This window comes from Carettochelys insculpta, chromosome 1 (genome assembly GCF_033958435.1).
Source record: "Carettochelys insculpta isolate YL-2023 chromosome 1, ASM3395843v1, whole genome shotgun sequence".
Taxonomy (NCBI): domain Eukaryota; kingdom Metazoa; phylum Chordata; order Testudines; family Carettochelyidae; genus Carettochelys; species Carettochelys insculpta.
Window position 1 is genome coordinate 264,592,862 of NC_134137.1, and position 12,912 is coordinate 264,605,773.

Here is a 12,912-nt window from a genome sequence, read left to right on the forward strand (position 1 = left end):
CAATTCCAGCCACAGCCTCCCCATTGTCTGACTGTTCAGGAACTGAAAGCCAGTGAGGTTCTGGCCAGGCCCAGCCAACAATGGGTGTTGGTGGAATGCACTCCACCAAGAGGAAGGAAATAACCAGAGTTGAGTGTTGTAAAGGTGGACACCCTTCCCTCCTCTCATAATGGATGAGTGACTAGACCATATTTGAGCTTGTTACTCAATAAATGAGCTCCTGCTCCTAATCTTAAGGGTCACTCAGTGACATTTTAGATGTAAATTATGATTGAAAAAGAAAGCGTCAAATGTGAGAGGCTTACAATTCAGGCCTCAGACTTGAAGTATGTGTGAGACTATTCAGGCACTGTGGCCACTCAATCCCTTATCTTTCTTACTCCTGGGGGAATTCTATGCTACTTCACACGCTCAGAATTCACATCCATGCAGATTTTTTTTCTCTGCAGGATTACATATTCTGCTGGAGAGGTGCTGCGATTACACCTTTTGCCTAACAGGGTGAAAGGGGGCAAATGGCTCACCAGCTGGAGTAGCCAGCCAAGCACAGGGAAGGAGCAGTGGCTGCTTTTCCTAACAGCAATATGCCTATGGGGCCAGCTGACAGGGGACAGCACATGAGGAAAGGGCAGTAACAGAACAGGGCACATATGTCTGCTGGGGAGTCACAGACTGAGGTTCAGAAGGGCTAGTGGGGGAAGAGTGGGTCCTGGGCATACAAGCTAATGTGGTGACATTACAGAGACAGGGTCTGACTGGGAGCAGAGTGTCAGGACACATAGTGCTAAGAGAAGTGGGGGTGCAGGGAAAGATGGGAACAGTGGCAGATGTGCCTGAATGAATAGGAGAGGACAGGGAGCCAGCCAGGTCTGCACTGAGGAGACTCCCCAACTTCCTAACAATGCCTCGCCTCGCCCTCCAAAAACAGTGAGAAGTCCTGAGTCATGTTACAGACTAACAGATATTTCAGAGTATAAGCTTTCGTGGGCAAAGACCCACTTTGTCAGATGCAATGTGACAAAAATGAAAACCAAACCCCAAACCCAAGTCAGACACATACACAACAATCCTCCAAGTTTCCTCCCAGCAATTACTTCCCTCTCCCTCAGCTCCTCCTTACCCTGTCTCTCCCAAGATTTTACGCTGCTCCTGATAAAACAGGGAATAAGCTTCTGTATTGTAGTATAAATGACTTACTACTTAAAGTTCTAAATTATTATGGTTAGTAAGTACTCCATTTGTCAAGAAACATTTCCTGAATCTTTTTTGCTGTCTGCTTTGTTACAGACATACTTGCTGACAGGTATTTTGAAATAAATAAATACCAAAATAACTGAAACTATTACATTATTTTGACAAAATACATAGAATTTTAAAATACTGTGCACAGGAGTACCTTTTTGGAGAGAGTACTAACAAGGAAGCCATCTGTTGGCATTTGTGAAGGAAAAAGGCTTGTTCTTGTTTTTTTTTTTAAATGGGGACCCTGCTCTACTAGATTCCTGATGCATACTATCAAATTCATTTTACCCAGACCAATGAACAGTGATAGCTGGTAATAAACCTATGAATTAGACTACTGTCCTCAAAGACAGTTTAGAGATATGTAGAGAAGTATACCTTAGCTTTCCTAAGATCTGTAAAACATTGGTACAGAAAACAATAATTGAAATAAGTTTTTCCCTCATGTATAAAAGTAAAGAAAGCAGCTGAGTAATGGACTTCACAAAATTAATAAATAAATACGTTTTCAAGGTATGTTGTGAATGTTACTCTTCTGGAGCTAGGATTCAGTGTCTGGCTGAAATAACTACCAGGACAGCCCCATACACCAATCTCTTCTGAATTAGTAAAACAAACAGAAAATGACTAAAGAAAGTTTCAGGAGTTGCCTTAAACTTTCTATGCATTGTAGTAAATCTCTTATTGTGAACACAAGACACTCGCAATTTAAAAACAGTTGAATCTAGTGAGACAAGAAAAAGAGTTTCAGGGGCTGAGCACTTTTGAAAGTCAGGCCCTTAGTTAATATATGCACAGAATAATGTACCTCACTAAGTCAGGAGACCGAATAATTCCTTCCACAATGTTGTCACGAATCTGCTGGCGATCATTTTCATGAATGTTGAATGGAAACACTGCTTCTCCTGGGGGTGGTTCCCGATCCGGCCAGTATTGTGTCACCATGTTCTTCAGGTAAATGGCAGCTAAATTACAGGAAAAAAAATCCTAATATAGCGGCATGGAATGGATTGCTTAAATTCAGCTCTGCAGCATAATCCCTACTATTCAACATGGTTTACTGAAGGTAGCACAGTGATGCTGAGTAACAAACAGGGCAGAAGGCAGAGAACTACTGAAAGTATGTCTTTTCGCAAATATTTTAGAGACAAAATGGGTAATGCCATATTTTTTATTGGACCAATATCCACCAGCGAGAGAGAGAAACTTTCAAGCTACACAAAGGTCTTCTTCAGGTTGGGGAAAGGTACCAAGAGTGCTACAGCTAAATACAAGATCAGACACACAGTTTAGGATAAATCATTATGGAAGATCTGAAGCCTACAAATTCAAGCTTTTCATCACTAGAAACATCTGGGTCATATGTGTGGTCCTAAAGAGAAGATGGGATAATTTCAACCAGCCCTTACTAGACAGTATTCTTTATTACCACCAGTTCTTCAAAACTGTCACAACAATTTACCAGCTTAGGCACAAAAGCTACTCATCTGTTACAACTATAGTGAATGGAAATTACAAAATTTCAACTTCAAAAATCTTACTCTCCCTCAGTAGTAGAGTTTTGCAGGGCTGACAAAGTAAATCATAACTGTACACTAGGTCAGCACACTCTACTTGGGGAAAATGCCTAGTTATCAAACTGGCATGCAGCATACCTTTTATAACAGCAAATACCTCCACTGCAACTTCTCCAAGCTCTCTCATCATTAAAATTCTCCATAATTCCACAGACAGTTGCCTATTGCCTCATGCTAAAAAGTGGTATCGAGTAATCCTTAACTGTGACAATGATGGTTCTAACAGATAATCCAGCTGTGAATGGCGCTATCATAATATACAGGCCAGAATGATGAACATACATTGGCATGCCCCAAAGCACTCACAGGATTAACAATTCTCTCAGCTGAATTTTTGCAAACCCCTTCCCCACATACACTTTCTGTGGAAAATTCCATTTCATGCAATAAAAAGAAAACTGTGAATGAAAACTGCTCAAACTCTTGTTGGAAAAGTGGAATACTAGCTGTATTCATGAACGTTTCACATTTAGCTACGTATTGTACAGGATTAATTAATATGTTCTATAAGCAAACAGTTTAGGTCCTAATCCTATAAAATCCACTAATCTGGAGGTATAAATTGTTCCGAAATTGGAAATAATTGTGAGTGAGAACAAAGTTACAGAGGTCAGACACTAGACTGGCTGTGGTGACATCAAGGATGATATGCCTGATCGCTTGTAATCCATCTTCATGTGGAATATTAGTGTACAGAGCCTCTACATCCATGGTGGCAAGGATGGTGTTGTCAGGAAGTTTGATTAAAAATGAGCTCTCTGAACTTGGACCTCTCATCGATAATCCTGTAGGAGTTAAATTTGTGTTTGACAGTAACTCTACCATACACCCAGTACCACATGCACATAAGGAATCCCTTCAAGATGCATTTAGCTAGATAAAGTAAACTCTCTTGTATCCGGTATTCTTTCAACCAGAACTGTCAGATAACCGGCACAAACATGCCACATGTTCTGAGAGCAAAGCTGACCGGAAGTCACCCCCAGCTGTCACTTCTAGAGTTTTCCTGGTGGGGTCCAGGGTGCCGGAGTTGCTGGTGCTCCCACGGCACTGCCAGCGCTCCCCTGCACCCCAGCCAGCTCCCTGACCCCCCCAAAACTTGCTGGCACCCCCTTGGCAGTGCTCCTGTGACTTGCCTATGCTCCTTCGCACGCCGGCTGGCTTCCCGGCCCCACAGCACTGCCTGCACTCCTCTGCACTCCAGCCGGCTCCCTGGCCCCAGTGGCACTCCCACAGCACTGCCTGCACTCCTCCACACTCCAGCCGGCTCCCTGGCCCCAGTGGCACTCCCACAGCACTGCCTGCACTCCTCCGCACTCCAGCCGGCTCCCCGGCCCCAGTGGCACTCCCACAGCACTGCCTGCACTCCTCCGCACTCCAGCCGGCTCCCCGGCCCCAGTGGCACTCCCACAGCACTGCCTGCACTCCTCCGCACTCCAGCCGGCTCCCTGGCCCCAGTGGCACTCCCACAGCGCTGCCTGCACTCCTCCACACTCCAGCCAGCTCCCTGGCCCCAGTGGCACTCCCACAGCACTGCCTGCACTCCTCTGCACTCCAGCCGGCTCCCTGGCCCCAGCGGCACTCCCACAGCGCTGCCTGCACTCCTCCGCACTCCAGCCGGCTCCCTGGCCCCAGTGGCACTCCCACAGCACTGCCTGCACTCCTCCGCACTCCAGCCGGCTCCCCGGCCCCAGTGGCACTCCCACAGCACTGCCTGCACTCCTCCGCACTCCAGCCGGCTCCCCGGCCCCAGTGGCACTCCCACAGCACTGCCTGCACTCCTCCGCACTCCAGCCGGCTCCCCGGCCCCAGTGGCACTCCCACAGCGCTGCCTGCACTCCTCCACACTCCAGCCAGCTCCCCGGCCCCAGTGGCACTCCCACAGCGCTGCCTGCACTCCTCCGCACTCCAGCCGGCTCCCCGGCCCCAGTGGCACTCCCACAGCACTGCCTGCACTCCTCCGCACTCCAGCCGGCTCCCCGGCCCCAGTGGCACTCCCACAGCACTGCCTGCACTCCTCCGCACTCCAGCCGGCTCCCCGGCCCCAGTGGCACTCCCACAGCACTGCCTGCACTCCTCCGCACTCCAGCCGGCTCCCCGGCCCCAGTGGCACTCCCACAGCGCTGCCTGCACTCCTCCACACTCCAGCCAGCTCCCCGGCCCCAGTGGCACTCCCACAGCGCTGCCTGCACTCCTCCGCACTCCAGCCGGCTCCCCGGCCCCAGTGGCACTCCCACAGCACTGCCTGCACTCCTCCGCACTCCAGCCGGCTCCCCGGCCCCAGTGGCACTCCCACAGCACTGCCTGCACTCCTCCGCACTCCAGCCGGCTCCCCGGCCCCAGTGGCACTCCCACAGCACTGCCTGCACTCCTCTGCACTCCAGCCGGCTCCCCAGTCGCAGCTGCACTCCCCCGATACTGCCTATGCTCCCCCCGGCACTCTGGCCGGCTCCCCAGGCCCTGTACTCCCTCCGGTGCTGCCTGCACTCTCCCCTGCACACTGTCCAGCTCCCCAGCCCCAGCACTCCCTCAACCCCAGCCAGCTCTCTGGTCCCAGAATTGCCCGCACTCCTCCAGCCCCAGCTGGCTTCCTGGCTCCAGAGCTGCCAGCATTCCAGCAGGGGAAACCATGGCTTTGTCTCTCCCTTCTGCCTGTGCTTCTCCTGAGCCCCACCTGTGCCCCCCAGCTGCTCTCTGTGAACCCGCATATACGACTATCTGGCAACTTCCTGGTCCCAAGGTTGCCGGATATGAAAGAGTTTACTGTATGTACCCACAACTTACCTAAGTAATCCTTTCCGAGAGCTGTTTTTGAAGAAAGGATCTGTAAGTATCTAGCACTGACTCAGAACTTCTATTTCTCTAAGCTTTGGACTCAAAACAGTGACAGACCCATTCAGATACAATCCTTTGCCATCCACTTACCCTCTTCATGTGGACTTCACTTCTCCTAGTACGAGAAAATAGGGAGTTCCTACGTCTTCCTATATATCCAACTTTTGCCCAGAAAGACTGGGCAAACTAATACCAGAGAGATCACTGCAAACACATGAAAGTAAGAGAGCAGATTTTGCTTTCAAGCTTGCCATAACCAGATTTCACCCCCCTAGCAGAGTCAAGTGTATCACCAAGTCATTGAGGCTCCTTCATGGACCTATTTTAATTCAAAAGCCAAAATATACAATAATTTAATGACATAACAATAGGTCACTACATTATTTTAATATCTTATTGACTTATTTCAACAGGAAGAAAATTAAACAAGAATTTAGCTCACCTGCTTGACGTACTGGAAATTCAACTTGATCCGAAACTATGATTTGTAGTAGACTGGGAGCAAAGTTTATGATCTTGTATGACTGAAATTTATACAAAACAACCCACAGTTAAAGTGATTTTTTTTTATTTAAAATATTACATTGCCAAATGAATAAGAAAATGAGGACAACTATTTCTAAGAGAGTTCTGAAACTTTCCAAGTGAAGTTTGAATGGAAGTTCACGTCTCATATTTACCTATTCCATCACCATAAATAATTATTTCTAAAACTGAGCACATACAAGCGAGTGGCATTAGTGATGTGACAAAAGCACTTTTTTTGGAGATTGTGGGATATTAAATACCCAGCCAAAACTGATTACTACCAATTAGAGAAACAACTCCAGAAGTGTCTGATTATTTAAAAAATAAAAAAAAATTACTCTGAAAGAGTCAACTGCATATGGACTTGATTCACAGACACACAACATTTCTGTGAGAAATACTTTGCGGTTCCATGGAAATACTACCATACCATTTTAAACCAGTAAATCATGTAAATTACACTAAAATATATTTGGCAAGTGCTATTGCTATATGCAACATGACTGTTGGATTACATTCATAGTAACATAAGAGAACAGTTAAAATCTGGAATCGCCATACATAATTAGAAGTCAAGTGCACAGCAATTAGATTTCAAAGGCAAAAGTTCTTGTACCTTTTCAGGGAACTTTTCAGATATTCCAGCTGTGTCTACTCTGGCACAAAACTTCAAAATGGCCATTCAAATTGCCAAATCGAAGATTACTAATGAAGTGCTGAAATGCATATTCAGCGCCTTATTAGCATGTCGCCAACAACAACTCTTTGAAATTGCCGCGTTTCACTCCCACACGGCTCGTCCAGATGGGGGTCCTTTTTGAAAGGACCCTTTCAACTTCGAAATCCCCTTATTCCTATCGCTCTCTCCCTTCTTCCCATCTCCTCCAAGCAGCAACTTGCACCGGGCTTCCCCCAGGTGCATACATTCTATGAGGTTGTTTTTGTTGTGTGTTGCATTCTCCAAGGGTGTCCCTTTATCAGAACTCTGCAGAGCACCTGGGCATCTGCATATACCATTGCAAAACACTGTGCCAACCTGGAGGAGTTTGCTCCAGACACCAGATTTGTTGCTGCAGTACACTCATCCAAAATGGACTCCACTCCAAAGCCCCAACCTCAGTGAGGAGTACTGCTTGGGAATCAGATACAGTAAACCCCAGCTTTACACAACTTTGTCATACGCATGCATCATGTTAACGTGAATGTTGAAATCCCAGGCTCCAGCTCCCTGCTTCCCACAGGGTTGCTCCTTTCAGTGCTTCACCACCGGCTCCAGTGCTTGGAGCTGTCAATGGAGCGCTGAAAGAAGCAGTTGCGCAGCTTCCCCCCTAGACCTGTCCACAATGGAGAGGAAAAGTCTTAGAGATTTTCTAAAAATTCTTGTTCTGTCTCAACAAAAGGCCAAAGCTCTCTTTATGCCTAACACCTGCAGGATGGCTTCCCTGCTGTCCTGGTAAGGCTTGGGATAAAAGGTTAGAAAGTGAGTGAGTCAATTCATGTGAAAGTGAACTTTGGAAGTCGTCTAAATGAGACTTGGTCACAGAAGAACTATACTTGTACAGTCTCCACTTTGAACCCAGAAATACTGGTATAGCTTGTTCACTCTCCAACACAGGAAAAAGCAGTATTGGTACAAGCACCTTTACACGGGTATAACTGTCTCCACATTACGGGGATTGTGCTGCTCTAACTGTACCAATGTAATATGTTGAATAGTAACAGAGAGGAAGCCGTGCTAGCCTATATACTATCAAAACAAAAAAGCAGTCAAGTAGCACTTTAAAGACTAACAAAATAACTTATTAGGTGAGCTTTCGTGGGACAGACCCACTTCTTCAGACCATAGCCAGACCAGAACAGACTCAATAGTTAAGGCACAGAGAACCAAAAACAGCAAGCAAGGTGGACAAATCAGAAAAAAAGGTGAGCAAACCAGAGAGTAGAGATGCTCACCTAATAAATTATTTTGTTAGTCTTTAAAGTGCTACTTGACTGCCTCTTTTGTTCTGACAATATAATATTGTACAACTTCTGTGTTTGGACAAGCTGTTAGTCACCAACAGAGGTGTATTCTTAGTACAACCGCTGGTAAGTGACACAAATCAGCATCTGGATTCTAAGATATGAAGGTGTTTAGTTCCAGGTCAGTAGTGTCATAGGATTTACTGAAGTTTGACAAGGCTTTGAGAGGTTAGCGTCAAAGTGTTTCAGAATGTCTAACAAACTCTAACTGATCATCCTCAGTTTTCATACTTCATGCAACATTTCTGTTCCATTCCTTCAGGGATTACCATGAACGCCAGTGTTGTATGCATTAGTATGTCATAATGAGATAACCTGGTATTTGTCGGTTAAATTCATAATGCTCACTCACTCTAGGAACAGGAGAGCTCCAAAAATAACGTATATTTCTCTAAATTCCAGGAATCTCATTTTATACCAGGAAAAAAAATCTTGTCAGCTTTTCTTTTAAAAAAAAAGCTTTAAAATATTAAGTATCCCTGCAAACTTGAAACCGAACCAGAGTCCAGAGTAACAACCGTATTATTAGCAATCTGCAGTCATCAAATCTTTCACCTGATGATCCCAACAATCTTCAAGACTTTCTTTAAACTTCATTAACACTCAAGTGAAACAAGTCAGTGGCAGAGTAGGGAATCAAGTCCAGAAATCCAGACAATCACTCTTTGCTCTAACCCTGCCAAACATACACTAATGTATTATTGTAGTTTTGCTCCCATCTGTTGTTTCAATAAGAATAAAACAAGCACTGATGCATTTGGTTTTGTGTTTTTAAAATAAATATGGACATTATAAAAGAAAGAAGGGACCACCACTCACTGCACTTCAAATATGCATCATGAACCAACAGTGAACAGAACTTGCAACCACTAAAAGTGAGCGTGTTAGATATAACTCATTCAGGAGTGGTTTTAAATTGCATGTTTGGGCAATTAGAAAAAGGACAAAGTTCTAAACCAGGCGTGTCCAACCCGCGGCCCACGGGCCGCATGCAGCCCTGGACAGCTAGTAATGCGGCCCCACAAGATCGTAAACTTTTAACATTATTATGTGATTTATATACATTAACTACATTATATATTTTGTATGTGTAGGCATCCTTCAGTCTGCATGGACTATGGATCGCGCCCTTTATAGTTTCAATTGAGGACTTCATTTACAGTGTCTACTGTGACTATGAAGGCCCACACGAGAGTGACAGTCCTTGCTGCATCTCTTGTAGATGTGGTGGGTGTCTGCCAAGTCCTTCGTGTGCTTTCTGTGCGCTCGCTTCTCCTCTGCTAGCTGTCTGATCTTCATCTCGCCCTTCTGAAGGTCCCTATGTAACCCCTGCCTCCATCTGCTGAGGTCGCCTGCTAGTTCTTCCCAGTTGTATACGGCCCAAGACAATTCCTCTTCACTCAATGCGGCCCAGGCAAGCCAAAAGGTTGGACATCCATGTTCTAAGCCAAACCTAAATCCTGGAAAGCCTTATTAATCATTTCATTTAACACAGCGAAGACCCCAAAAGGTGGTTCTCTTCAAAATAAATTCAAAACTGATGTTATTCTTCTATTTTCCATCAAAATACCTATGTTAGGAGAATTTTAAGATGGTATGGCAAACCAAAACTTGGGAAGCATTGAATTACGATTGCTGGCATAGTCTTAACTGTACATCCTTCTGCCACAATTGTATAATCCAACTACATGGCCACCTGATAGTCATCATATACCCTCAACCCTCACTATATGAGCACAATCGGTTCCCGACTTTCTGCTCATAGGCAAAAACTCGTAAGAGGAACACTAAATTCCCATTAAAACAAATTAAAATCTCTGACTGGTTCCTAGTGTTCCTAACTCGGGGAAAGAGTGGCAGCATGTGGCGCTGCTTTGGAAAGGTAAGTGAACCTTGGGTTGGGTGGGGTGGGGTGGGGTGGTTGAAGAGGGTTAAAGGCTGGGGGCAGTTTGGGGCCATGAGCAGGAGGGAGGGTTAAAACCTGGTGGCAGCTCTGGTGGAGGAGGTGGCAGCTCTTTCCTCTGGGCTGAACCAGCAGTACCTGGGGGAGATGCAGTGGGCCAGAGGGTTCCAGGACCAGGCTGGGGTGGGTGTTGGGAACAGGCCAGACCAGACTGGGCCAGGAGGGGTGCACAGGGAGCTGTAGGCCAAGGGAGTGTTGGGAGCAGGCTGGCTGGGGCATGCTGCGCGACAGGGGAGTGTTGGGAGCAGGCTGGACTGGGATGTGCTGTGGGCTGGGGGAGTGCTGGGAATGGAACAGGATGGGATGGGAGGTGCATGGGGAGCTGCAGACCATGGGAGTGTTTGGAGCGGGTCGGGGCAGTGTTGGGAGCGAGCAAGGCCAGGCACGTTGGGCTGGAGGGTGCAGGGGGAGCTGCAAGCCAGGGGGAGAGTGTTGGAAGCAGGCTGGGCCGGAGGATGTAGGGGGGAGCTGCAGAGCGTGGATGGAGGAGCATGGCTGCGGGCACCCCACTGCATGGCCAGAGCCACTTCGCAGCAAGCAGCTGCCCCGCCACACGGTGGGACGTGCGTAGCTAGACATGCCGGCAGCTGCTCCGGGCTGCACCAGCGGCAAGTCCTTAACTTACCTGGGGAGGGGGGTTAGGGGACCAGGCCGGGTGGGGGCTGGGAGCAGGCCAGGTCATGCGGTGGGGGTGTGGGACTGCAGGCCAGTGAGGGGTTCAGGCTGCAGCTGGTTGGAGCCACAGGGAGGGGGGTAAGGCTTGTATTAGCGGAAGGAGTTCACTTGTCTAGTGAGCAAAGGAAAGTACATGGGTCTGTCATTTAAGCGAGTACTCATAAGTAAAGTACTCATTTAATGAGGGATGAGTGTATAATCTACTGCTGTATATGTCAGGAGTCCATGAGAGTCAATGTACAATAAGCATAGCAAATGGTGTGTAGCACATCAGCACTGCAACCTCTACATACAGTGTACTGCAGTATTAAGAATTTTCGTACAACCTTTACTTTGATATTTCCTGACTGGTATCTTTAAACACACAAAAGTAGCTAATAAAGTTTAAGCTCTTATTCTACAACTGGTGCCATAAGGGCAGAACCGCATAACCACACCAGTTCCCAGAGAAGTCAGTATAATTCCAGAGTGGCACAGAAGTCTGCTCATACACTGCCAGCTGCAGGATCATTGCCTTAGCTTTCAAACACTGCACGGGATTAGTTCTTCACAACAAAACATATCATCAGATCTTCCTGTTAACTGTGGAAACACTCTTATCGCACTTGGGGGTTGACAATCTTTTTAATCTCAGCTCCACAAAACACAAGCAGTCCTGTTTTTTTGTGAAGCTACAGATTGACACAGCTCTGAGACTAAGTTTAGCTGTCAGTTTCTTTAAGCACTGTTTCCATTTAGGAGTCGCTGTAGTTACAGTCCCCAGGTGCCTAAGTGCCACACTGGTTACGTTAGGTCCCCTAGATGCCACACTTGCTCTGCCCTTATCACCACAGAACAGCCACAACAAAACCAGCTGTCAGGTGGTGGGAGTGACAGATTCTCCCATCCCCAGGTAGGATGACCGGGGTAACTAGACGGCTCAGGTGGGCGGGGGGATAATTATGGGGCTCTCCAGGTCCCCCCTCGTTGCCATCAGAGATGACCTCCCCGAGCTCTATCCCGCCTGAGAATGCCCGGGGCACCAGCGCAGGGTAAGGACAGCGCAGGGAGGTCTAGAGCGGGCGGCCCTCATAGGCCGCCCGAAGCGCCGCAGCCGGCGGCAGCAGTGGCTGGGCAGAGCGCTTCGGGGGTGTCTAGACTCCCTAGGGCCCCCCCCGACTTCACCCTCCCACGAGCGAAGGCTGCTGGCAAGGTCCACAGGGAGTCTTTCGCCAAGAACCCCGCGGCCGGACCCCCACCCCCCCCGCGCGCGCGCGCACACACCCGCGCGGGGGGGTCGGGGTCGGCCAGGCAGCGCGAGGAGCAGAAGGGCGAGCCCGGCGGGGGCGCGCAGGTCCCAGCAGAAACCCCCCGCCCTCGAGAGCCCAGCGCCGGGCCCCCCGCTCCCCGCACGCCCCGGGCCGGGCCGAGCGGGGCCTACCCCTCTCCCCATACCTGATTGAGCTCGTTCTCGGCCGCCACGCGCAGCTTGGGGTCGATGGTGCCCTTCAGGGCCTGGATGATGCGGTTGGGATCCATGTCGCGCGTCCCGGCCCCGCAGTCACCAGCTCGGCCCGCTCCCCGCGGCCATTCACACCGGGGCGCGCGACAGCCAGGCGTCGGGAAACGGGGGTTGCTTTACGGCCACCGCGCCGCCGTCGGCTTCTGGCAGTCAGGGGAACGGTGCGGGGGGCCACCATACTGTTGTACGGACAGGGACAGGGGCAGGACGGAGCTGCTTTACGGCGGCAGTGGCGGCTCCCACGGCCCACCGTATCCCCCGTGAGGGCCGCCATGCTGCAGTACGGAAACTTGTCTCCTGAGCTTCCCTCCCCGCCGCCCCGGAGCTCGCGTCACCACCCACCTGGCATTTACCTCGAGAGGGGTGGAGGTGCACCCGCCGGGCAGGTTGTGGGGAGCATAAGGCCCAGGTGCCACAGCTCCCTCGAGCTTTCCGGGGGTGGGGGAACACAGCAACGCCCCCGCAGCTATACGTGCTCCAGGGCAAAATAGCCACTAGGTTCCCACGCACGCACCATCCGCACTTCCCCCATCACGGTCTACCTGACCTTCCAGTGCAGGGCCCAGCAC

General features: G+C 48.9%; 1 protein-coding gene across 4 annotated transcripts in view; it reads right to left on the reverse strand.

Annotated features, from left to right (window-relative positions):
• IPO8 (importin 8) overlaps positions 1 to 12,455 on the reverse strand; it is a 69,467-nt gene extending 57,012 nt beyond the window's left edge. For all 4 annotated transcript variants that reach the window (XR_012647100.1, XM_075006520.1, XM_075006496.1 and 1 more), the window contains exons 1-3: positions 12,277 to 12,455; positions 6,097 to 6,178; positions 2,051 to 2,207 (exon numbers count right to left, since the gene is read on the reverse strand). Coding sequence is in view for 3 of the 4 variants with exons in the window: in XM_075006520.1 (XP_074862621.1) it covers positions 2,051 to 2,207; positions 6,097 to 6,178; positions 12,277 to 12,360 (323 nt within the window). In the remaining variant the exon portion in view is untranslated. The remainder of the gene's footprint in view (positions 1 to 2,050; positions 2,208 to 6,096; positions 6,179 to 12,276) is intronic.
• Between the last annotated feature and the right edge of the window lie 457 nt (positions 12,456 to 12,912).